This window comes from Halichoerus grypus, chromosome 11, assembly GCF_964656455.1.
Source record: "Halichoerus grypus chromosome 11, mHalGry1.hap1.1, whole genome shotgun sequence".
NCBI lineage: Eukaryota > Metazoa > Chordata > Mammalia > Carnivora > Phocidae > Halichoerus > Halichoerus grypus.
Genome location: NC_135722.1, coordinates 39,272,849 through 39,299,324, shown reverse-complemented (window position 1 = coordinate 39,299,324; position 26,476 = coordinate 39,272,849). Strand labels below are relative to the sequence as shown.

At 49.2% G+C, this 26,476-nt stretch overlaps 1 protein-coding gene across 1 annotated transcript in view; it reads left to right on the top strand.

The window, feature by feature from the left end:
* The window catches only part of OTOG (otogelin), an 85,360-nt gene extending 60,057 nt beyond the window's left edge, over nt 1–25,303 (top strand). The window contains exons 40-56 of the mRNA XM_036116323.2: nt 7,845–8,028; nt 10,326–10,546; nt 10,771–10,909; nt 12,355–12,549; nt 12,741–12,953; nt 13,559–13,663; nt 13,840–13,947; nt 14,373–14,474; nt 17,608–17,706; nt 18,767–18,807; nt 19,821–19,896; nt 20,010–20,188; nt 20,979–21,083; nt 21,240–21,359; nt 22,544–22,589; nt 24,939–25,018; nt 25,103–25,303. Coding sequence (XP_035972216.2) covers nt 7,845–8,028; nt 10,326–10,546; nt 10,771–10,909; nt 12,355–12,549; nt 12,741–12,953; nt 13,559–13,663; nt 13,840–13,947; nt 14,373–14,474; nt 17,608–17,706; nt 18,767–18,807; nt 19,821–19,896; nt 20,010–20,188; nt 20,979–21,083; nt 21,240–21,359; nt 22,544–22,589; nt 24,939–25,018; nt 25,103–25,303 — 2,214 coding nt within the window. The remainder of the gene's footprint in view (nt 1–7,844; nt 8,029–10,325; nt 10,547–10,770; nt 10,910–12,354; nt 12,550–12,740; nt 12,954–13,558; nt 13,664–13,839; nt 13,948–14,372; nt 14,475–17,607; nt 17,707–18,766; nt 18,808–19,820; nt 19,897–20,009; nt 20,189–20,978; nt 21,084–21,239; nt 21,360–22,543; nt 22,590–24,938; nt 25,019–25,102) is intronic.
* Nucleotides 25,304–26,476: the final 1,173 nt, after the last annotated feature.

Sequence of the window (26,476 nt, the reverse complement as noted above, 5' to 3'; positions counted from 1 at the left end):
ATGGCTTTCTTATTTTATAACTGGAAGTTTGTACCCCTTAATGCCCTTTATTTCACCATCCCTCCCCGCCCCCACTTTCCCTCTGGCAACTATCAGTTGATGTTCTCTGTATTTAAGTCTGTTTTTCGGTTGGTTGGTTGGTTGGCTTCTTTCTTCCTTCCTTCCCTCCTCCCTCCTCCCTCCCTCCCTCACTCTCTCCCTCTCTCTTTCTCTTTCTTTCTTTCTCTTTTGTTTTTTAGATTCCACATGTAAGTGAAATCATGCACCACTTGCCTTTCTCTGTCTGACTTATTTCACATAGCACAACACCTTCTAGGGTCCATCCATGTTGCCACAAATGGCAAAAATCTCATTCTTTTTTATGGTCCAGTAATATTCCATTGTGTGTGTGTGTGTGTGTGTGTGTGTGTGTGTGTGTGTGTGTGTGTGAGATCTTTATCCATTCATCTATGGATGGACACTTGGGTTGTTTCCTTGTCTTGGCTATTATAAACAATGCTGCTATAAACATAGGGGTGCCTATATCCCTTTGAATTAGTGTTTTTGTATCCTTTGGGTGAATACCCAGTAGTGGAATTACTAGATCTTATAGTATTTCTAGTTTTAATTTTTAAAGGAACCTCCATACTGTTCCCCACAGTAGCTGCACCAATTTACAATCCCAACAGTGCACAAGGGTTCCTTTCTCTCTACATCTTCACCAACACTTGTGATTTCTTGCCTTTTTGATTCTAGCCATTCTGACTGGTGTCACATAATCTCTTGAGGTTTTCATTTGCCATTTCCCTGATGATTAGTGATTTTGAGTACCTTTTCATGTGTCTGTTGGCCACCTGTATGTCTTCTTTGGAAAAATATCTATTCAGATCCTCTGCCCATTTTTCGGTTGGGGTTTTGTGTGTGTGTGTGTGTGTGTGTTGAGTTTTAAGTCATTCTAACAGATTTGTAATAAGATCTCATTGTGATTTTAATTTGCACTTCCCTAATTGCTGATAATATTGAACATATATTCGTGGGTTTGTTTTCCATGGTATATCCTCTTTGGTGAAGTGTCTGTTCAAATCTTTCGCACATTTTAAATATTATGTTGTCTATTTTATTGAGTTTTGAGAAATTTTTGTATATTTTGGATACAGGTCCTTTATCAGATGTAAGTATTATCTCCCAGTCTGTGGCATGTTTTTTATTCACCTACAAGTGTCTTTCAAAAGGGCAGAAGTTTTTAATTTTGGTGAAGTCCAATTTATCAGTTCTTTTATGGATCATGATTTTGGTGTTCTATCTAACAAACCTTTGCCTAGTGCAAAGTCTCAAAGATTTTCTCTTATGTTTTTTTCTAGAAGTTTTATAGTTTTAAATATTACTTTTAAGTATATGTTACATTTTAAGTTAATTTTTATAAATAGTGTGAGATATGGGTCAAGATTCTTTTTTTTTTTTTTTTTTTTGGCATATGGACATCTATATGTTCTGGCTCCATTTGTTAAAAAGACTATCGTGCCTCTATTGACTTGTCTTTGCACCTTTGTAAAAAATCAGCTAACCATTAATGTTACTAATGGACTCTTAATATTGTTCCATTAACCTATATATTTATCTTTTCACCAGTGCCACACTGTCTTGATAACTGTTACTTTATTATTAAATTTTTATTAAAATCAGGTTGTATGAGTCTTCTAATTTTCTTCCTTTTCAAAATTATGTTGGTAATTTTAATTCTTTTATCTTTCCATATAAATTTAGAATCAGTTTATTGATTTCTATAAAACACCTTGCTGGGATTTTGATTGGAATTACATTAAATATGTAATTATTTAGGGGAAGAATTACAACCTGAACATGAGTGAGATTTCCCAGTCCATGAACATGATACATCTTTTTGTTTAGATCTCCTTTGATTCTTTTTCCATTGGTGTTTTGTAGTTTTCAGTGTAAGAATCTTGCACATATTTTGTTAGATTTATCTCTAAAAATGTCATATTTCTGATCCTACTGTAAATGATTTCGGTTCTTTTTATTTCACTTTCCAATAGCACATTGCTAATATATACAAATACAATTGATTTTTGCATTTTCTAAAAAGGAATTGCCATTGGGTTTTCATTTAGCTGATTGTGTGTACACATGAGTTTTGCCAATTGATCTCATATCTTACAACCTTGTTGGTTGTAAATTCACTTATTATTCTTGTAAATTCTTCCAGTTTTTCTACATAGATGTTTATGTCTTTTCTTCCTTTCCAGTGGGTATTCTTTTTATTTATTTTTCCTGCCTATTGCACTGGTTAGGACCTCTAATATGATGTTCAGGGAGTGAGCACTGACATCCTTGTCTTGTATCTGATCTTAGGGAGAAAGCATTCAGTCTTTCACTATAAAGCATGAAGTTAGTTGTAAACCTTTTATAGATATCCTTTATCAGGTGATGAAAATTTTCTTCTATTTGTAATTTGCTGAGAGTTTTTTATTACCATGAACGGATGTTAAATTTTGTCAAAGCTTTTTTTCTGCATCTACTGGAATAATTGTATTGTTCTTTTTCTTTAGGCTTTTTCCTCCAAAATCACAGTATTGGTGTTTACTTAAAAAAAGAAAGATTTTCAAATTTGTTTTAAATAAATAGCTTACAAAGAATAGAGATCATTTTTTAAAGATTTATTTATTAGACAGAGACATGGGGGAGGGGCAGAGAGAGAGAGAGTTAGAGAGAAAATCCTCAAGCAGACTCCCTGCTGAACATGGAGGTCTTGACATGAGGCTCCATCCCAGGACCCTGAGATCGTGACCTGAGCCCAAATCAAGAGTCAGACGCTTTACTGACTGAGACACCCAGGCACCCCATTAAGCTTATCATATACTCTTGCTATCCTTTTAATGTCTATAGGATCTGTATCCCTGTACCCTATCTCATTCCTGATATTAGTACTTCGTGTCTTTTCTTTTTCCTGACCAGTCTGGCTAGAGGATTGTCAAATGTATTGTTTTCCTCAAAGAATGTTTTTATTGGTTTTCTCTGTTGTGTTTCTGTTTTCTATTTCATTGATTTTTCTCTCTTGTCTTTATTATTTTATTCCTTTTGATTCCTTTGGGTATAATTTACTCTTCTTTTTCTAGTTTATTAAGGTGATAACTTAGGTCACTGATTTGAGACCTTCTGCTTTTTCTATTACAAGCATCTAGTGCTGTGAATTTCCCTTTACATACTGATTTAGCGGCATCTTAAAAATTTTGATATACTGTGTTTTCATTTTCATTAAGTCTAAAATACTTTAAAATTTTCCTTTTGATTTTTATTTGACCCATGGATTATTTACAAGTGTTTTTCTTTAGTCTCCGAATATTTGGTGATTTTCCAGCTATCTTTCTGTTGTTGATTTCTAATTTAATTTCATTGTGTTCAAAGAACATATTTTATCTAATTTTGATCCCTTTAAATTTAATGAGACTTATGTAATGTATCAAAATATACTCTATCTTATAAATGTGTATTCTCTTGTTGAGTGAAATGTTCTATAAATGTCAGGTCAAGTTCACTGAGAGTGTTGTTCAAGCCTTCTAAATCCTTATTCATTTTCTACTTGTTCTGTCAATCACTGAGAGAGAAATTGTTGAAATTTCTGATTATAATTATTGATTTGTCCATTTTTCCTTGGAGTTTAATCAGTTTTTTATTCACATGTTTTGGAATTCTGTTATTTGGTGCATAACATTTAGGATTGTTATGCCCGCTTGTTGAATTAACTCCTTAATCAGTATGAAATGGCCTTTTTATCCTGGTAAAAGTCTTTGTTCTGAATTCTGCTTTGTCTCATTTATCTATAATAGCGACTCCAGTTTTGTTTTTTTTTTATTAGTGTTAACATGTACATGTGATGTATATATCTAAGAGAAATCTTTTTCCATCCTTTTTCTTTTAACCTATTTGTGTCTTTTTATTTAAAGTAGGATTTTGTAGGGAGGGAATAGTTGGGTCTTCCTTTTCTCTTAGCCGTTCTGCTAATCTCTGCCTCTTAACTGGGAGATGATTAGACCATTTATATTAATTTGGTCATCAATATGATAAGATTTATATATTACATAATGTTGCCATTTGTTTTCTATTTGTTGCATCTGCTCTTCATACCTCTCCCTTTCCTCTTTTTCTGTCTTCTCCTGGGTTATTTTTATTTTTATTTTTATTTTTTAAAGATTTTTTATTTATTTATTTGAGAGAGAGAGAATGAGAGAGAGCAAGCACATGAGAGGGGGGAGGGTCAGAGGGAGAAGCAGACTCCCTGCTGAGCAGGGAGCCCGATGCGGGACTCGATCCAGGGACTCCAGGATCATGACCTGAGCCGAAGGCAGTCGCCTAACCAACTGAGCCACCCAGGCGCCCATTCTCCTGGGTTATTTTTAATGATTCCGTTTCACCTCCTCTGTTGGATTATTATCTATACATTTTACTTCTATATTTGTTATAAACTCCACAATACATCATTATGATTTTTTCTTAAGCAGTCATTTATCTCCTAACACGATTTTTTAAAATAAGAAAAGCTTATATTATCCACATATTTATCATTCCTGGTATCCTTTATTCCTTTGTGTAGATCTGGATTTGCATCTGATATCACTTTTCTTCTGCCTGAAGGACTTCCATTAACATTCTTATAGTACAGATATGCCGGTGTCTGAAAAAGATGTTTTTTCTTAAAGATTTTATTTATTTATTTTAGAGAGCAAGAGCGGGGAGAGGAGCAGAGGGGGAGCGAGAGGAAGAGGGAGAGAATTTCACACAGACTCTGTGCTGAGTGCCGAACCTCATACAGGGGCTCAATCCCACAACCCTGAGGTTGTGACCTGAGCCAAAACTGAGAGTTGGATGCTTAATGGACTGAGCCACCCAGGTGCCCCCTGAAAAAGTTTTGATCTCACCTTCATTTTTTAAAGATATTCTGACTGAGTTTAGAATTGTATGTTGACTTTAATTTTTCTTTCAGTATTTTAAAGATTTTACTTCACTGTCTTTTCTTTTTGAATTGAGGTAAAATTGATATAACATAAAATTAATCATTAATCTCCCTAGCCCCTGTCAACCACCAATGTGAATTCTGTCTATAGATTTGCTTATTCTGGATAATTCATATAAATGGAGTCCGCAATATGTGACTCTCTGTGTCTGGCTTCTTTCACTTAGCATAATGTTTCTGAGGTTCATCCATGTTGTAGCATCTACCAGTACTTCATTCATTTTTATGGCTGAATAATATTCCATTGTGTGCATACCACAGTTGTTTTATCCATTCATTCATCACTGGCCATTTGGGCTGTTTCCACCTGTTGACTATTGTGAATAGTGCTGCTATAAATTTCTACTGTCTTTCCCCTTGCTTATTTCCAATAAGAAATCTGTCATTCTGATCTTTCTGTCACTCTGATTCTTTCCCTACATAGTGTGTCTTTTTTTTTTTTTTTTTTTACTGCTTTTACAATTTTCCTTCTATCACTGCTTTTGAGCAATTTGGTTAAGACATGACTGGTAATTCATTTCTCTTTCAGAGACTCCAATTACACATATATTAGGCCAGTTAAAGTTGTCCCACAGATCACTTATGTTCTGTTCATCATTTTTTCAGTTTTTTTTTCTTTCTGTGTTACGTTTTAGATAGTATCTATTGCTCTGTATTTAAGTTCATTAATATATTCATTTATGGTGTCTAATCATCTATTAATCCCATCCAGTATAGTTTTCACCTTAGACATTAATTTTATTTTTCATCTCTAGAAGTTTGATTTGGGTCTTTTTGTATCTTCCATATCTTGCTCTAAAAATCTTGTTTTCCTTTACTTTTTTGAAAATATGGAATATAGTTTTAATGATTTTTTTTTTTTGCCCCTATTTATCATTTTGGGTCATGTTTATCATTTCTGGGTCAATTCTATCATGTTTATCATTTCTGGGTCAATTCTAACTGATTTTTCCCGCTTCATTATGGGCTGTACTTTCCTGCTGCTTTGTGAGACTGACAATTTTTTTTATTGGATTACAGACATTGTGGGTTTTGCCTTGTTGGATGCTAGATATTCTTTTCTTTTTAAAAAATATTCTTGAGTTTTGTACTAGTTATACTACTAGAAACAATTCAATCCATTTGAGGCTTGCTTTGTTGAGTGGAGCCCATATAGTTTTATCCTAAGAGTGATTTTATTCTATATTTTTTATTCTAAGTAGTGATTCCTTACTACTGAAGAAGTAGCTTTCTCATACCCTACCCTAGATCCTATGTATATTTGCCCTGTAACTAGTGGTGTCTCTAGCTATTCCTAGCCCAGTGTGAGACCTGGGAATTTTTGTCTGCTCCTTTCAGGTGATTGTTTTCCTGATCTCAAGTAGCTTTCCCACCTGCATACACTGGTCAGTATTCATACACAGGGTCAGGACAGGGTCAGAGAGGGAATGTCTGCAGAACTTCTGAGCATGCATGCTCTCTCTCACTTTCTCTCTCCCCCCTCCCTTTTTCTCTTTCTCTCCCCAGCTCTCTTCCCTTCAGCATTTTGTTCTGCAAACTCCAGCTATCTTGGCCTCCATGAACTCCCAACTCTTATCTCATGAACTCAGGGAGCCCACCAGGCTCTGCCTGGGTTCCTTCTTCCTTTCTGCACCGTAGGCTAGAGACTTCCTCTAAGCAATAACTAGGCAATCATAAGGCTCACCTCATTTGTTTCCCCTTTCTCAGGCATCATTCTCCTGTGCTGCCAACTGTTCCATGTCTGAAAACTATTATTTCATATAATTTGTCAGGTTTTTTGGTTGTTTAAGGCAAGAGGGTATATCCAGTCCTTATTACTCCATCTTGATCAGAAGCTAAAGCCCAAGTCCTTAGTTTTGAAAATGTGTTCTTTGTCTTTACTTGAACTCAGGTTTCTGTGAACACAAGTGAGGATCCCTGGGCTTCAGTGTTCATTCCCAGAACCAGGAGACCACTCCAGGTTCATGGAGCCCCATCCCCTCTCTGCACAGCTAAGAAGGCTCAGGCTGAGAGCACCAGGGATTTCCCAAGGTCAAAGTTTTCCAACACAGAATTCCTGTCCTAGATAACTTGCAAAGTGATTAATAAAACAATGATTCTTGTAGGGGAAGGAGGTATGAAGTCATTATAAATATTTTAAGATTCTAATCTTTTCATCTCCCATTTCTACAAAGTAAAACTAATAATCCATAGTACGTAGAAATTTAACCTTGTCAATATGTAGTAGAGGTTGTAGCTTTGAATGTAAAGTGTTTGAGAGAATTAGGGTGTGTTGCATATTTAACAAACATTGATTGAGACCCCACTTTATGTCGGGCCCAAAGGCAGGTGCTGGAGATTCAAAGGTGGATCAGCCAGAGTGTCTGCCCTTAAGAAACTCAGAGTCCATCTGGTGCCTCGATGAGGAAAACAAACAGATTCTATCTTAATGGCCAGCATAGAGATGAGGAGGCCCCAGAGAAGGGGTGCCCAAGATAGAGGCTGGAGACTTAGGAAAAATCTCCCCGAAGAGATGATCTGAGCAGAATCAGGAAAGAAGAGAGGATTAGAAGGCCTCAAAGTGTGTGTTTGTTTGGGCACAGGGATGTAGCCTGCCTCCCATTACTGTATTTTTTTGTTTCATCATTTTGTGCTCATAAAAATGGTTTCAGAATTCTTTGATGTCACTTGGAGAGTGTCTTGGCCACATGTGCCTGAAACAGAGACTGTCACATAGCTTGATACTGTTTGTAGGATGAATGCATGGGTGAATGGATGGATGGGTGGATGGATGGAGGGATGTATGGACAAACAGACAGACAAGCTGTGCTCACATTGAGCACTCTCCCCCCACAAGGTGACTGTGGACTCACAGCCTGTCTGGCCCCCTGTGAGCAGACACGGATTCAGAATTGAGGACACAGGCCACATGTATGTGATCCAGACTCCGTCACGCATCCAGATCCAGTGGCTCCACAGCTCAGGACTCATGATCCTGGAGGCCAGCAAAGCCAGCGAGGCCCAGGGCCGTGGCCTCTGCGGTGAGGTGGGACCCAGCTGGGGGAGAGGGGATGCTTCCTGGGTCCACCTCTGCCCCCAAACACAGGTTCCCCTGTGGGAACCCAGGGGAAGCTGGGAGAGAAGGCCAGGCCAGAGGTGGAACCAGCACAGCTGCCAGGGCAGAGAGACCTAGTGTCTGGTGTTCTGGGGCTGAAGCTGCCAGCAGGGAGATGGCACAGAGCTCTGGCCTCGGCCAGTTGTCACTTTAATTGGGATTGTTTGTCAGCTTCCCTGATAGCTTCCTAATACCAGATAATCCTTCCTGTCTGCATAGGCTGGGCGCTTCACAAAGCACTTCCACACTCTGATCTCACTTATTGCAGGTCATCCACACAACAACCCTAAGAGATAACCATTGAACTAAAAAAGAAAGGGGGCTCAGAGAGGTTAAGTGGCTTGCCTCAGCTCACACAGCTGAGCTGCCACAACACTTAGAACTAGGCTCTTCAGACCACAGCATGACTGCAGGAGCATGCCCTAAGGGACTCATGTATTTTGATAAGGAGAAGGGGTGCAGGGGGAGTCTGAGTGTGGACTGCTGCTCCCCCACAGGGAACTCCATGACAGATGGTCATGATTATGATGATGGAAGACATAGGAGCACTTATGTGTTCCATAAACACATAAATCTGCATCCATACATCTGCACCATTTTGACCATTGACACTCACACCCCTGTATTCAAATTGCCCTCCAGACGTGACCTAACGCGTGTAAGTCTGCTCCCTGCTCATTACTTACCATGTACCAGTCACAGGACAGATAGTAGGCAAAACAGACAAAGTCACTGTTTTATGAAACTTCTGTTCTTACAGACTTACTGATACAAGCATCTCTCTTTACACACACACACACACACCCAGGACCACCACCACTCCACCATCTTTTTCTCACCATTTCTTGCTTCTACTGTTTATGCCTGGCAGGGAGTGCTGTGCTCAGCAGTAATCTCCTCCCTAGGATACCTCCGTGACACCCTTCAGTGACTCAATGCCAAGACCAAAAATGCAACCACGGGGACCACTGATAAAATCTGAAGGTTTTGTAGTAAATCATGCTTTATATTCATGAAACTGGTGGCTGGAGGTATGAGAGCAGAAGTCAGCTAGTTTATCTCTATTTTATCCAAACTAACACTTAGTGTCCCAGGCACCCTGCTGGGCAACCAGGGGGACTACTGAGAAAGTGAGAAAATGAGTCTAAAGGAAAATGAATCTTTGCACTCAGAGCAAGACAGCCCAGCAAACCAAAATCCGTTCTACAGAACTGGGAAGATCATGGACAGGTCCATCTGAAGGGCTCTTGAAAGAAAGACTTCTGAGAAAGTGTTTCAGGCAGAGGGAGCAGCGTAAGAAGGTCAAGGGCAGGGAAGTGTGTGTTTGGAGCCTAGAGCGTGAGAGATGAAGCTGGAAGTTAAGGTCATGTTAGAAGCTGTGACAGAGAAACTTCAGCCCCACCCCCATTTCAGTGCCTTCCAACCCGACAGAAGTTTATTTCTGGCACACACAAATTCCCAAGCGGGACTCCTTCCATCTCGTGGCTCTGCCGTTCTCAGCACAAGCTTCCAACTCCACTGCAGGAAAAAGAGTCAAGGAGTGTTTATGGACCGGGCCCCACCGTGGTGCCCTCACCCTCACTCTCGTCCTGTTGGCTGGGCCTCAGCATGGGCTCCCCAGCCCCAGGAGAGCCTGGGAAAAGCAGGCTAGCGAACTGCCTGGGAAGAAGAGCAAACAGGTGTTACACTTAGTAATCTCTGCTAAGGCAGATTTTTTTGGAATAACTTTTAATTTTCATACAATGTCAGAAATAGTATAAAAACTCCCATGTACTTTTTACTCAGATTTACCAAGTGTTCACATTTTGCCCCATTTGCTTTTCCTGCCTCTGTGTGTGTGTATAAAATACACACATATGTCTACATACATGTATACGTATGCATGCGTATATACATATGTGATTTTTATATATGCACTTTTCTATGTTATGCAATTCATATATATATATATATATATGCATTTTTCTGAGTGATTTGAAAGCACGTTTGAGACGTCATATCCCTCTATCTCTAAATACTTTGGTGTGTCTCCTAAGAACGATGACATCTTCCTACACAGCAGATTTCTTAGCTTCTCTGTGCCTCATTTCTCTCATCTATAAAAGGGGGATAATAGTAATACCAGCCTGAGAGAATTGTTGTAAGAAATATGCAAAGTGACATCTGGGGACCTGGGAGTGGTGGTGATAATTACAGCTACTGGGATAATCTGCCCCTCTCCAGGTATCTGTGATGGGGATGCGGCCAACGACCTCAGCCTGGAGGATGGCTCTGTGGTGGGTGAGGCTGAGGACCCCGCTCCCTTTCTGGACAGTTGGCAGGTGCCCAGCTCCCTGACCTCGGTGGGCCAGACCCGCTTCCGCCCAGACAGCTGTGCCACAGCTGACTGCTCGCCCTGCCTTCGAATGGTGTCCAACCGCACCTTCAGCGCCTGCCACCGCTTTGTATGTACCAGCTGGGCCCGGCGTGGGGGGGCCTCCCAGGCCAGGAGTGGCAGCACCCACCTGCAGAGGGCGGCTCCCCAGAGGTGTTGAGCCTGGGACCAGATCAGGAGTCTTCAGAAGCTGGTTGTTGCCCCTGGGCAGGGCTGGGGGCCGGGGGGAGCGTGGCCCAGGCCCTGGGATGTGGGGAATCAGGGTAAGCAGCGCTGTCGGATGCACGTGCCCAGGTGCCCCCAGAGTCGTTCTGTGAGCTGTGGATCCGGGACACCAAGTACGTGCAGCAGCCCTGCGTGGCACTGACGGTGTACGTGGCTATGTGCCACAAATTCCACGTGTGCATCGAGTGGCGACGCTCCGACTACTGCCGTGAGTCAGGGACCGAGTGGGGGTGGGGGGGATGGGCGACTCCTCTGTTGCTTCTGAGGCTTCCGCCCCTCTTAATTATTCATTCATTCATTCATATTAATAATTCAAGAAATATTTTATAAATACATCTCTAAGCAAACGAATAAATTAACAAATTTATTTTTATTATAATTTAGATTAATAAGTCAAATGAATATTATCTGCTTATTATTTAATTTATCTGAATCTCCTTGCTTCATTTGTAAAATGAGGAAAGTAATAATAGCTCCCCCAGGGTTGTTTTGAGGGTGATATGAGGTAATGTGTGTGGAGTGCCTCACGCAGGCCCACCACATGGTTACCATACAGGAAGTATTACCTTTCTCTTAATTTCTTGGTCATCTTTCTCTTCTTTCAGTCTCTCCCCTCCTTGCCTGAGGGAGGGAGATCCACCCCCTCCTCACTCCGTTAGTTTGCATTTGGGGGGTAGACAGGGGTGGACTGGCCTAGGGCAGTCTGATTTATAAACGTGGACACATCCAGATAGGCCGGAAGCAGCTCACAGGAAGACCACGCCTAGAATATGACAGATAAAAGATGAAAAGACAAAGTCATCTAGAGTAGTGTTTTTCACAATGTGGGTATGAAATCAACTTTGGGGGTCAACACCATATTAAAAATATGCAACAGAATAGGAAATGCTAGTGTGTACTGTACCTAGAAAGAGTAAATACTGTTTTGTGAAAAAGTTTGCTTCAATATATCAGTAATGTTCTAAAAAAAAGGTAATATGTATATATATATACAAATATATATATATATATGCATATCTCAGGAATTCTCAATCAATCCCAGTAATTCTCAATCAATCCTTTAAAATCACCAGGGAACTTTGAAAAGTATGAATGCTGGGCCCCACGATAAGAGATGCCAGTTCAGTTGCTCTGAGGTAGGATCCTGGCAAGGGTATTTCCAGGCTCCCAAATGATTCCTCCGTAAGGACCCCTGTTTGAGGTTTGAGGACCACTGTTCTGCATGCCCATGTGTATTGGACCACAGTGTAAAAATCTACTTTTTACCATCAAGAAAATTTGAAAACACTGGTCTAGAGCAAGGATTTGGGCAAATATTTCCTGTAACGGGCCAGATAGTATATAATTGAGGCTTTTTAGGCTTTATGGTCTCTGTCAAAATTACTCAGCTCTGCCCTTGGAGTGCTAAAGCAGCCAGATACAATAGGCAAGTGACTGGGCGGGGCTGTGTTTCAATAAAACTTTATTTGCAAAAATAACGTAGGAGGCTGCATTTGGCCATGGGTTGTACTTTGCTGCCTCCTGATCTAGATAAGGGAGGCTGGGGCACCAAAGCCCTCTGCACTCTCTGCTGAGGCACAGATGATGCTCTGAGGCCCCTCGTCACTCTGCCTGGGGTCTGAGCCACGCCTGGCGCCCACTGTGCCCCTGCAGCCTTCCTGTGCTCCAGCGACTCCATATACCAGGCGTGTGTGGCAGCCTGCGAGCCCCCTGAGTCGTGCCAGGATGGGCTGCTGGGCCCGCTGGACCCAGAGCAGTGCCAGGTGCTGGGCGAGGGCTGTGTCTGCTCTGAGGGCACCATCTTGCACCGGCGCCACTCGGCACTCTGCATTCCCGAGGAGAAGTGTGGTAGGTCCCTCCAAAGCTGACCTCACACTAGGGTCCCCTAATCCCACCTGCCGCCCATGGCCGAGGCCCCTCTGCCTGCCTCCAGTTCTGCTTTGGGGATGGTCAGTGTCCCAGGGAGGGTCGAGCCTGGGACGGTCTGGGTCTCCCCACCCGCCTCAGTGCCCCGTGCCCCGCCATGTCCCCCACTGCAGCCTGCACCGACAGCACGGGGGTGCCTCGGGCCGTGGGGGAGACCTGGAACAGCTCCCTCAGCGGATGCTGCCGGCACCAGTGCCAGGCTCCCAACACCATCGTCCCAGTGGACTTGGGCTGCCCGGAGCCCCGCCCTGAGACCTGCCCACGTTTTGGGGAGGTGGCCTTGCTCCTGCCCACTGAGGATCCCTGCTGCCTGGGGACGGTTTGCGGTAAGTCCCACCCTTCACTTCCCTGGACCTCAACCGACCTCAACCGCAAGATGGTTAAAAGGCTGCAGCTCCACCTGCTGACCTTGATGGATAGGACAAGGCCTGGGAAAATGAAAGGGTCTTGTGGGGGGTGTGTTGTGAGGAGTGGAGAGCCCCGCCTGGGGGACAGGAGCCCCCCTCATGAAGCAGTGTGGGGTAGGGCTTACGGGCAGGCAGCCTGGACGACTCTTCCTCCACCGCTTTGCAGCCTCGTGACCTCAGCCGATGATTTAACGTCTTCTGTGCCTTAGCTGATTCTGCAGTAGCACGAGGTTGATCATAGTCCACACTTTCTGGGTTGTTGTGAGAATCCAGAAGTTGATACTGATCTAGGACAGCTGCTGGTACATGGCCCATCTCGAGGAGTATTAACTACTAATGCTCTTCTGTCGAGCCCTGGACCTTCTGTGTGACCCTTAGAGGCCCCTTCCAGGAACGTGGGTCCTGGGGTGGGGGGGATGGAGGGAGAAATGAGGACGAGCTGTCTAGGTGCTGGGCAGTACTGGAGGCGGGGGGCGGGGGGAGTCCCAGCCTCCAGGTGACAGGCCCTGTGGCCCCTGGCCCAGTGTGTAACCAGACTCTGTGTGAGGGCCTCGCCCCTACCTGCCACCCAGGCCACCGACTCCTCACCCACTTCCAGGAGGACTCCTGCTGCCCCAGCTACAGCTGTGGTGAGAGGTCCTGCGGAGGGGAGCACAGGGGGAGGGGGAGCCCTGCTGCTGGGGGAGGGGAGCTCTGGGGACTGGGTTCTGGCTGGGGATTGGGGCAGAGCCGGCGTCGGGGCTCAGGCATGGCCAGACAGGGTCTGCTCCCAGCACCCAGCACTTAAGTTCTGTCTTTTCTGCAGAGTGTGACCCAGCCCTGTGTGAGGCAGAGCTGGTCCCCAGCTGCCGCCAGGACCAGATCCTGATCGCGGGCCGCCTGGGGGACTCGTGCTGTACCTCCTACTTCTGCGGTGAGTGGACATGCCAGCAGATGTCAGCATGCTCAGATGGATCCCAGCCATCCCCTTCCTCACCCATTTGCCGGGGCGACTGGGAGGAAAGGGTGGGGGTCTCCAGGTGGACTGGGCACAGGAGAAGGGTGAGAGTCCTGTTCAGAACAAAGGGAAGGAGGAAGAGGAAACCAACCTGGGCTTCACCCCATCCATTACTAGCAGGAGGAAACTGGTGTGTGTTCGGTGTAAGACTTGAGGTAGATAGGAGGATCTAGATTCTTGCTCCAGGACAGGCCCCATGAGGCCATGAAAGACTACTTGAGTCGAGCTCCTGTCACAGCTGGGTTTTAGGTACCCCTCCCCACCAACCCAGCAACCTGCTCTGTACCAAGACCCCACGAGGGGGACTGCCTGTGACGGCCGTGGCCCCTCTCCCTGCTCAGCCTGTGGCGACTGTCCAGATCCGATCCCCGAGTGTCAGGAAGGAGAGGCGCTCACCGTGGACAGGAACACCACAGAGTTCTGCTGCCCTCTGTACCAGTGTGGTGAGTCCCAGCTGGACACGGGGACCTCACCACAAGGGGCTCCAGGGACATTTATGTGCCACGGGGGCCGCTTCACAATGTCCTCCCTCGGGACCGATGGGCATTCAGCAGGGAGCCACAGGGAGCCCCCAGGGAGTGAGCACGGAGTAGCCAAACCTGTGACGGAGGAGGACGCTGGGCCAGGCCGTGGGAGCCGGATGGTGCAGGCTCCAGCCTGGGACACGGATGGCTCTGAAGCTTTAGGAAGAGGTTCCCTGTCCCCTCCCTCGGAGCCCCCCAGGGCCAGGGGGAGGCCTAGGTTGAGGCCACCCCAACCCTCCTAGCACTGATTCACAGTCCTCGTTCTCTGACCCAAGGCCCCTGCTTCAGGGCCCCTCTTGCCCTGTTTTACCCTGGCATCTGCACATGGAGCCCACATCCCAGAAGACCCTGCATCTCGAAGCCTTGGAAGCTCTTTTGTGTTGCGATCACAAATAAGAGCGGACCCTTCCCGATATCTTTACGGGACATAGTACCCTGATAGAGTGTGTACTGTGTACCTAGTGCCTTAATAGGACCTAGTAAACGTAGTAGAGCCAGCGTCAGGGACTCTAAGAAAACCTAATGGATGAGAGTTAACAAACTGGTTGAATTTAAAGATGACTCCACTTACAAAAACTGCACTCTGATTATAGGAAAAACGTGAGTGAACAGTGCACAGAGCAGTGTAGGTGAAGACTATCTGCCAGGAGACCCCAGGGGCAACCCTGACGGCTTCAATGTCAGAAACCAACTCTGGAACAGTGTAGACTTCCATGGAGCGTGCCCAGATGAGCTGGCCACACCGCCAATTGGCTCCACCTCGGGTCTCCGAGGCCACTCGTCCCCAAGTGTTCGCAAAGCTGATCTGAGCGGAGGGTCAGCATCCTTCCTCTTGTCTTTCCTCTCCTCTTTCTGTGTGTCTCTTCCTCTGTCCTCTTCGGCCTCCCTCCCTTGTTCACATATCTCTCTGTGGTTCTCAGGAGGAAGCCTGGAAATGTGGAATGAGGACAGGCACGGCCAGCCAGTCATGGTTTGGCGTCCCAGTTCTGCCATTTACTAGCTGTGTGGCCTGGGGCAAGTCACTGACTCTGAGCCAAGGTTCCTCATGTGTCCAATGGTGCTAAGAATACGTACCTTGAGGGGTCTCGTGAAGACTAGAGATAATATATGTGAAGTGCCTGATGGTCCTTGGCACACAGTAGGTGCTCAGTAAAGGGAGGCTATTGATATTACTACTTCTCCCAATCCTCGTTGTGCTTTTATTATAGAAGCACTATATACACCTCAAAGAAGGTACAGAATCCAAGTAAATGCAAGCAAGTGAAAATACTTTCTTCCTGCTTCCCAGCTATTCCACTGTCAACACGTTAGACTATATCCTTCCACATATTCTCGATGCCTTTGTATGTGTATGTGTTTCTAACCAAAATAAGCTCACACTGTACATGCTTTTTTCGATTTTTTATTTGTTTCATTGTTTGTATTAAAGTTAATTAATATACAATGTTAATTAGTTTCAAGTGTACAACATAGTGATTCAACAAATGTACACATCCCTCAGTGCTCATCACGATGAATGTAGTCACCATCTGTCACCACACAGTGTCATTATAATATTGTTGACCATATTCCTTGTGCTGTACTTTTCATCTCCGTGACTTGTTTATGTTATAACTGGAAGTTTGTATCTTAATCTCCTTTACCTATTTCACCCACCCCCCCCACCCCTGACAACCACCAGTTTGTTCTCTGTATTTGAGAGTCTGTTTTTTGTTTGCTCATTTGTTCTGTTTTTCAGACTCCACATATAAGTGAAATCATATGGTGTCGGTCTTTCTCTGTCTGACTTAGCATAATGCCCTCTGGGTCTGTCCACGTTGTCACAAAGGTGTATCTGCTCTTTTTTAACCCGCTGTTTTCAGTTCATGTCAATACATTTTCAAGTTATATCCTACCCCATCCAGGGTTTTCCTGGTTTGTCCACTCCAGGACCACACACTCCTATTTTGTCTCTTAGATAGCTTTGAACCTAGCATAGGTGCCTTTTTCTGCATGACACGAAATTATAGTTTGGGCTGGGGTCCCGCAGAAAAGTCCCAGCTTCTGGATTTATCCATTGCTTCCTCTTGGAACTGTTTACCTGGCTCCCCCATCCTCTGTGCTTCCTGTAAACCAGAAGTCAGATCTAAGACTCGGTGGATTCAAGTTACAAGGGTGGGGCTCAACAGACACGAGCTTCACCGTACGTCACATCGTGAGACACTGACTGGTGGAGACTCTAACTGAGGCTAACGTGGGCCCTGGATGAGGGTGGTGACTGCTGGACACCTCCATCTTGCATTTACAGTTTTCCTCCTTCAATCAGAAGGGAACCCATGACTTTGACACTAGACGAAGGTCCTACTCCCCCTCCACCTCATAATTTTTTGAGACATCAGTTGATAACCCTTACCCATGCCTATATATATATATATTTTAGTAAACCAGATAAGTCTTATCTTTTTCAAAACCTCCCCTTCAGCGCTGCCCCTCACACCTCCCCTCCTCACCCCAAAGTTTTTCCCAGGGGTGGGGATCCCTCACTCCTTGCCTTGTCGTCTCAATAAATGAGAATGACTGAGGAACCTCAAACTAAGAGGGGCCGCCTGAAGAGTAGGAACAAGGGAAGGGTGCGCCCTGGAGTCTGGCACCCGTGAAACAGAGCAGACTCAGGGTGGGCCCCGAGGGTATGGTTTCCACAGGGTGCGCAGAGTGGTGTTCTCCTCCAGAGGGAACCGTTCCCGGCAGGGGAGCTTGCACTGGGCACTGGTTCCCATCTGACCCTTACTCTCAGGGTGACACGGAATCCAGGGGAAGGAAGGCCCTGTGAGTGACTTAAAGACTTTGACACTGTCCTATTGCTAATGCCTCCTCAGAGTAGAACCAAGGCTTCCAGAAGTAGTTCTAGGGGGAGACTCCAGGAGTCCATGCTTCTTCCCTGGACTCCAGCCCTGGAGGGTGTCTAAGGACATGGGGGGGCGGGAACCCAAGGAGGAGCCAATGTTGCATTTCTGGGGGTCTCTGCTCCAAGGTATCTGCAGCTAATGTGTCCCCTGCCTCCCCTCGCTCACAGTGTGCGAGAGCTTCCGCTGTCCCCAAGTGCAATGTGGTGTGGGCACTGCGCTGGTGGAGGTATGGAGCCCAGATCGCTGCTGTCCCTACAAGTCCTGCGGTGAGTCCCCAGACGGGGATGGCCCTACCCAAAGGCCAAGATCCAGGGCCCCTGCGAAGAGGGGGGCAGGGGAGAAATGGGGCCCCCCCACTGTCAACCTGCTCACATTCTAGCCCTCCAGAATCACCAAGATTGCCTTCCTCCCCCTGGCGTCTGATCTCTGGAGGCTTAGCTTTCCTACACCTTTTTCTCTCCAGGATGAAAGAAGGAACAAAATCAAGTTCCCTGTTCCCAAAAGGTTTTTCCATCTAAAAAAAAAAAAAAGTTTTTGTTGCAGCTGTCTGTTAGTAAACATGGTCTTTGTTAAAATTTACCTCAAACCCCTTTGGGCGCCTCCATGATCAATAATGAACACCAGTAAACTTTATGTAAAAATGTTATTTAAAAAGAGTTGAGAAAATATTTTGCATTTATTTCACTTGTCTTTTTTCCAGGCCTCCAATGTCAATTTCACCAGGGCAGAGATTTTAGTCTGTTTTATTCATTGCTTTGTCCCCAGAGCACGGAAAAACCTCCTGCATAGAGTAGGCGCTTAAAACTGTTTGCTGCAGGAGTGAGGGACCCGGGAGAGTGTTTTCACAGCCGCTCCGACCTTGCGCTCTCCTCCCGTGAAGCTAGGGCGGGTGTGTCTGTTAGTTTGCTAGCTCCCCCGCAGCTCCTTGCTGGGATGTATATTTGGGAAAGATAGACGGTCAGAAGTTTCACCCCTGCCATGTGAAGAGGCCCCACATCTGCTCTAGAAAGGGCTCTCGGGAGGACGGAGGACCAGGCAGGATGAAGCCCAGATGACAAAAGGAACCTGCCATTGGTCTGTCTGCCTGTTCAGCCTCACCGGCCTCTGGAGTGGAGCTTAGAACTAGGATCCACCCCTGCCCCCCACCTGCCCCCAGGCTGGAGGAAGTCTGAGATTTTGGCTTCTTCTCCCCAACCCCCACCCTGACTGGGCCTGAGGCTGGGCCAGAGGAGGGGCCGCTCGGGAGGGAGCGGCCTGGGGGCCCAGGGAGACTTCCACCTGGACATCGCCCTGTGAGATGGGTCCCCGCCCCCTCCTGTTTTTCAGAGTGTGACTGCGACACAATCCCGGTGCCCCGGTGCCACCTGGTATGGAAACCCTGCTTCTCTCCACTCTCTGCGATCTGCCTCCCCCTTTCCTTTCCACTCTGTCCCATCCCCTGGAGACCCTAGTCCTTTAATGTAGTGCAGAGAGCCTTGTCCTAAGCTCTGCTTTCTGAGCACAGTGTCCGCATTTGCAAAGTGGGCATGCTCAGGCTTCAGCATTGTGGTGAGCAGGTGCCACGATGATGATGATGGCGGTGGGGGTGGGGGGGTGGGGGGTGGGGAAGATGATGATGATGGTGATGAAACTCATAACGGCAGCTCATGTTTACTGAGAGCTAACTATATGTCAGGAGCCTTCCTAGGCCTTTTATGTCTATTGTCAAATTAATTCTCATGACAGCCCAACGAGGTTGATTCCATGATGATCTCAGTTATACAAGCAAGGAAACTAAGGTTAAGGTCATGAAGCTAGTAAATCACAGTCAGGATTAGAACCCAGGAAATCTGACTCCAGAGGCCATGCCCTTTGCCACCAGGCCGCACGGCCCCTGAGGGAAGGGAAAATACTTTAAGAAATGTGAAGTTATGTTTAAAAGTTTTTTCACCATTTTCTGGATTATATATATTCTCCTCACCCCCTCTCCCCCAGCACACATTTCCTCATTTTCTCCCCCTCCCATCCTTCCCCTTCTCCCTTCAACTGGTGAAGGAGATGGGTAAATGGTATAAGCCATGTAGGGTTCTTGGCTGGCAGCCATGCAATGGTCCCTCGTTGAGGTGGCCAGTGAGTGCTTGGGATGAAAGGAGAGCCCTTAGGTCCTGGGAGAGGAGGCTGGGGAGTGATCCTCAGTGGCGAAGCCAGGCATTTCTCCCTTGGCCGGGGAGTGACTGAGCCGCCCGGGAGCCCAGGGCCCCCAGGCCTGCCAGCCCCCTGCCCACCCACTGCAAGGAGGCAACTGACAAAGACAAGGGCCCGGGGAGGGGGGGCAGACTGCTCCCAAGGGTGGGGCTGGGCTTCTGCACCCCGGGGTGCTCACTGCCTCTGCCCCACCCAGTGGGAGAAGTCCCAGCTGGACGAGGAGTTCTTGCACAGCGTGGAGAATGTGTGCGGCTGCGCCAAATACGAGTGTGGTGAGTGGGAAAGGGGACCCCATGGGGTAGAGCCAGGCTGGGCCGGCCAGGCTGGGCCGGATGTGGCTGCCAGGCTCTCTCGGTGACTGTGGCCACCCGGCTCACCCATGCAGCCAAGGCCCCCGTGTGCCTGAGCCGCGAGCTGGGGGTGATGCTGCCAGGCCAGACCGTGGTGGAGCTCTCAGCAGACGGCGTGTGCCACACTTCGCGCTGCACTCACGTGCTCGACCCTCTTACCAGCTTCTACCAAATCAACACCACCTCTGTGCTGTGTGACGTCCGCTGTGAGGCGGTAGGTGCGGGGCGGGAGGGCGGTGGCCAGGGTCAGGGGGCTGGCCTGGGGGACCCTGGGTGATCCAGGAGTCAGAGGAGCCTCAAGCTTTCTAGACACTTCTGAAGAGTAGGCCTGGGGGGAGGGGCCCTTCAGAGAACCCTGTGGAAGGTGCTAAGCTCGGGCTGGGTTGGGAGAGGCCAGGAGGGGAACAGCAAGAGTGCGGGTCTGGCCAGAGCGGGTATCTCACGGAGAGAACACATACTGCTGAGGCACCTACTTATGACTGGCACACTCTTTGTTGCTCTGTGTGTGTGTGTGTGTGTGTGTGTGTGTGTGTGTGTGTGTGTGTTGCTACCCTTTGTCGAGCACTTTGCATGCCCAGCATCTAGGAGAGTGACTGGCTTCTAGTAAAAGCTAATGAGGGTAGGGGGTGGAATTATTCACATTTGTCAAATGAGAAAGCTGAGGCTTAGGGAGGTGCAGTCATTTGTCCAAATTCCCACAGGCACTGGGCCTCAAACTGAGGTCTATGTACAACCAGAACGAGCACCCTTAATCCCAGCAATGCTACCTCTGAAAGGGGTGGAAATGCTCTTCGTCCGCGGGGGGGGGTCTAGGAATTGCTGTGGAGGAGGCTTAAGGAAGAAGTAAGGTTGACCTTCCTCCCTGAGATGGGAGGCTGGGAGCTCCCTTTCTGGGGGGGGGGCTTCTCTGGGCTTTGGGCTCAGAGACCTCAGACAGTAGGAAAGGCAGGAGGGTGGAGGTGGGCACATGGCTGAGGCCCCTCTCGTCCTGCCCTGTCCTGCAGAACCAGGAGTACGAGCACCCACGGGACCTGGCGGCCTGCTGTGGCTCCTGCAGGAACGTGTCCTGCCTCTTCACTTTCCCCAACGGCACCACCTCCCTGTTCTTGGTAGGCAGCCCGCTAGCCACCCACCCGCAGAGGCGTGCCGGGGGGCGGCCAGGGCTCAGGGCAGTGCGGGGTCCTGGGCTGTTCAGAGCCGTGCCCTCTCAGTTCCCTCGGGCCGCCCAGCCACGAGCCGCCCTCGCCCACCTCTGTGCTCTCTAGCCTGGGGCGTCCTGGGTCGCAGACTGTGCCCGCCACCACTGCAGCCGCACGCCCCTGGGCGCCGTGCTCGTCCGCTCACCCATCAGCTGCCCCCCGCTCAACGAGACCGAGTGCGCCAAGGTCAGTGCCAGCCCCACCCCCCACGGCAGGGCCTGAAGCCAGGGGTATCGGCCGTCTTACTGGCGGGGGGCGGGGGTCCTGCGTGCAGGGATGAGGGAGGAGGGGTTCTCTGAGCCCGTACGCGCCCTGCCTCCCCAGCTCCACACCTCTCCGTGTGGTCCTGCTCCGACCACATCACGCGGCACGTCCTCACACATCACTCGGCCGCGCACAGATGTACGCAGACGTCCGTCCTCACATACACACCGACACGGACAGTCAGTCCCTCACACCCCACACACCGCATGGGGCCGTTAACACCTCGGCCTGCCAGAGCACACACCACGCTCCGTCACACGCTGGGGCACACGCAGCACACGCAGCACACCGATGCCCAGTTCAGGCCTGGGACCGTCTAACGGCCCTGGCACTAGGCAAACCAGCACCAGCGGGGACAGCTGTCACTATGGGCAGACCTCACGGGCAAGGATAACCGGAGGCTTGGGTTATTGTTGCATTATTGAAGTTCCTGAGATTAATACTGGACATTGAAAGATTTCTGATCTTACCCAGAAAACAAATACACACATTCCCGGCCACACTCACACACTCACAACACAAAATCTCACGTGTACACACACACGTATATGCTCATAAAATCACATGCATATACACACACTTATTCACAAAGAACTGTCACATCATTGTTTTATCCGTTTCGTAAAAGAGGAGGAGGGCTGTAAGGGATAATCACCCCCATTTTCAAGGTGGGAAAACTAAGCCCAGAGGAAAGGGGTGACTTATCCAGGGCTGACCCAAATGGGTCAGCCCCAGCACCCCTCCCCTCCCTGACCCTCTGTGCAGGAAGCACCAATGAGAGAACAGGGTGGGGCATGAGGGAAGCTGTCACTGGAAGGATGGGGGGCCCACACCATCTTATCCAGCCTGCAGTCTTACTGGGGCCACAGGCCGCCTTCGTGCCAGTGTCCCAACCAGCCGGGTTAGCTCTTGTGGCTCTCCCATGGCCAGCCCAGGGGCCCCTTCTCCCTCTGGCCGGGGCTTGGTGGATGGCAAGGCCTGGCGCTCCTCTCCCAGGGCATCACGGGAGAAAAGGAGTCACTCTTGCACTCTTGCTGCCTCTTGCTGGGATCTTGGCTCCTGGCTGGGATGGGCTCTCCCACTCACCTCCTCTCCTCTCCCTCTAGGTTGGGGGCTCAGTGGTACCTTCCTTAGAAGGATGCTGCAGGACATGTGAGTGAGCATGGTGGAGGCCCAGGGGTGAAGGGGGACACCCTTCTGGTTGGGGGACAGGGTATCATGTCAGGGCTCAGAGGGCCAGGTTCCTGGCCTGGCACCTCCAGTGGTGGTTCTTCAGGGGTTATTAGATGAAGGGTAACGCCCCGACCATGGGGCTCATGGCACCGGCAGAGATACGCAGATGGGCAGAGACCCTGCTCATGTTCCTATCCCAACAAAAGGCCTCCGCTTCTTGATGGAGACAGGGGACGTCCAGGAGGTCAGTAACTCACCAGCTACTCTCCCTCCTCCTGCCCCTGCCAAGACCCCTAGCCCAGAAGTCCCCCAAGTGAATTCTCCCTGTGGTCGGGAGCCCTGTCTTGGAGGTGCCTCCTGGGTGGAATTCAGGCCCCACAAGGTCCCTGACTCAGTCTGAGTGAGAGTTCTGTGCATCTGTCCTCACGCCTGGTCCCTGGAACCTGCAGCCCCAACCACATATGCATGCACGTTCCAGTCAGCTTTAGGACCTTTGCCTACAGGCCTCCCCTCGCCCCAGGGTCCTCAGACTGGCCTTTGGAGGGATGTAGAATTTGGGACCCTTTTATGTCCACCTCACATACTGCAGGAAAGCTGGGCTCAGTGCCTCATTGGCTGATCTCTGACCCAAAACTCAGGTTTCCTGAATATTCCATGTGCTCCCATGTGACCTGCGACCCATGTCCCTCTCCCCAGGTTCCCCGGGGACCCTGTTTCCTGTGGTCCCCGTTAGCCCAGCCTCTCCTCCACGGGTTAGTGTCCACTGCCACCCAGGTACTCCTCTCGGAAGCCCACAGGACTGTAGGCATGCAGCTGCGTTGCTGTTCCCAACAATGTCCCTTCTGCTAGGTGGCCCCAGCTTGTGGTGGGGGGAGGGGCCCCTGCTCCCTGCCTCTGGCAAAGGCCTTTCGGCCAACAGTGCATGCTGGATAGCGAGCCTCACCCCCTGGGCTTGCGTGGGAATGCTTCAGCGGTGCCCACTCTCCCAGAGCCCATCAATGCTCAATGCTGCCACCGCTTTGCTCCCACTGGTCACTCAGCTGGTCTCCATCCAGGACCCCAAGGGCCATGGCCAGGGCAGCCCTTGGGCCTCTTGCCTCCTAGAAGCAGAGGGGGAGGAAAATGTGAACTTAGCTCTGGCCAGGAGTCCTCCAGCGGGTATGGTGGGAAACCCACTGTGGTGAGGCCCGGAGACCAGAAGAAAGGATTCCACCTCATTTCAGGCAGGCACTCTGGGGTGACAGAGGGAATCTGTGCATCAGGCCAATATTTATTGAGCATCAGTACGCCAGGCCCTGTTTTAGGCACTGTAGACACAGCGTAGATAAGGCTTCCTGGAGCTGACGTTTTAGTGGGAGAGACAGAGTATTAAGTAAAATATATAGTAAGATGGATGCATCTGGTTTTATGGGGATTGAAACTTAATACAATTTGGGCGGGCCTCATTAAGAAAAAGAATACAGACCTACAAGTCCCATATCAGGGTGTGAAATTGAATATTTATTTAGAATGAGAAAAGAGCTCACAACAAGCTGAGGGAGGGGCTGTTCAAAAGGAGGCCCAAAGCTTCCCTTTCCCCAGCGGGACTACAGGTGCGTCTCTGACGCCTTGGTGATGGTGCCCTGGATAGAAGTAAGACAAGGGAGGGGCTGGGGAGGGAGATGGGGTGGAGGGAGGGAGTTGCAGTTTCAGGCGGGGTGCAGGAGAGGTCTGGGGAGGAGGTATCTGAGTCTGTGAGGGCCTGAACGGCCCTGAGATGGCTTGTCTGTGGGAGGTGCGCTCCAGGCAGAGGAAGCTGCCTGCTCATCGTTTTTGTCCCTGTGACCACTGAGTGAGGTGCGCGAACCCCTGGCCCTGTCTGATGGATACGGAAACCCCGTGAGCCTGCTGTGTGCAAGCTTCTGCTAGGGACTGGGGTTTCCATACATTCAGGAAATTGCCGATTCTTTATCCTAGAAGCCCTCTCAGAGAGGAATGCTGAAGCGGAGAGGGGGTGGGGACGGGGCCAGGGTCAACAACAGGGTGTTAGAGACACGGGGGCTGGGGCGGGGAGGCAGCCTGCCTGGTCTCCAAATCTTCCTCTTCCCTAGCCCAGAGCCCCCGAAGCCATCCAGACCTCATTCCCTGTCTCCCCTGCCTTCACCACGTCCCCATCTTTCCAGGGCACTGAGTGAAAGGCTTTCTCCTCGCTGGGGAGGGGCTCTAATGCATGGGCACTAACACCAGTACAGAGACCCCCGAGCCTGACACTAACTGCCCCAGTCTGGCGCATCCTGCCGCCCCCTGCTAGCACTTCTCAGCCACAGCTGCTCCCCCCCGCCCCCCCAGGTAAAGAGGATGGGCGTTCCTGCAAGAAGGTGACCATCCGTATGACCATCCGAAAGAATGACTGCAGGAGCAACACCCCCGTGAGTGGCGCCCGCGTGGCGGCGGGACAGGGGGCTTCGCGGGCTGGGCTACACAGTCTGCCTCACCCGCCTGCCCACCTCCAGGTGAACCTGGTGTCCTGCGATGGGAGGTGCCCGTCCGCCAGCATCTACAACTATAACATCAACACCTACGCCCGCTTCTGCAAGTGCTGCCGGGAGGTGGGTCTGCAGCGGCGCTCCGTGCAGCTCTTCTGTGCCGCCAACGCCACCTGGGTGCCCTACACCGTGCAGGAGCCCACCGACTGTGCCTGCCAGTGGTCCTGAGAGCTGGGGGCCACCTCTGCTGCCCCCACCTTCTGCTTCCAGCTGGTGTGCCCGGGGCGACGGGCCCGGGGGGCGCCACAGGTGTGGAGAGCTGGGAGTGACAGGCAGAGGCCCAGAGTGACTAGAAAGGGCCACACCTGCCCGTCCTGGCTTCTTCTCTGGCCTCCGCCTCCTGCATACACGGGAAAGTGCCACACCTGCAGGCCCAGGGAACTCCACTCTGTCCTTGGCCGAGGTCTGGAATGAGCCCTAGGCCTGACTCTGGCTGCAGGGGGAGGGGGTGAGAGCTTTCCTGGGAAGCCAGGACCAGCGCTAGACTCAAGACCACGTGCAGGGCCGGGATGGGGTGGCCCATTCTTTTTTGGCCCTTTCTACCCCGGGAGAACCACAGACACAGTAAAGGGAAGGGAAGCTTTAACTGCAACACACAGGCAGGAGGACTTCCCAGAAGCAAAGAGGGTGGGTTCCCAGGTCCTTCCACCAATGTCTGTGAGGTCAGGCCCAGAACCGGGGAGTGGGTTCAGTGACCTCGAGTCCCCAGGAGGGATGCCCTGGTATTCTGTCGTTGACCTTGCGGTTCAGGAAAGGATTTAGGAGAACAGACCTGTGCCTGCTCCATTCACGACCCCCACGCCAGTCTTCCTGGCAGGTGAGCTGGCTCTCGTGAGGTGGGGGCAGGAGCCCCCAAGGGCCCTTGGTTTTTCATGGTACCTTCAGCCTGGAAGGGCAGCGCCTGGCTTTGCAATGTGCCTTTTCTCCAAGGACATAGAGTTGATCTCTAGAGGGGCCTGAGTGTGTTTTGTGGCTCAGCCAATTCCTAGCTCTCTGCTTCGTGGGACTGTTTAGGAGTCCCAGGAGACCATCTGTCAGTAGAAAATGCAGGCCCTACACACGTACAACGGGTCTCCCAGCATTTGTCAGAGCCTTGTCTCTGAACCAGAGTGTTCTTCTTAAAGCCAGGGCTAGGGTCCCCTTCACACCCCACTCTGCAAGTCACCTCCCATGCCACTTTGTGCTGCTGGTCCAAAGGGCATGGACATGAGGTTATTCAGGCCCCAGCACCGCCCTGATATGTCTGGGGATGTGGAGCTGCCCTAGTGTCCCTAGGGTTGGGGTTAGAGGCCCGTGCCAGGATGGTCCCCAGCTGTTCCTACAGCCTCTTTGTTCTTGTAT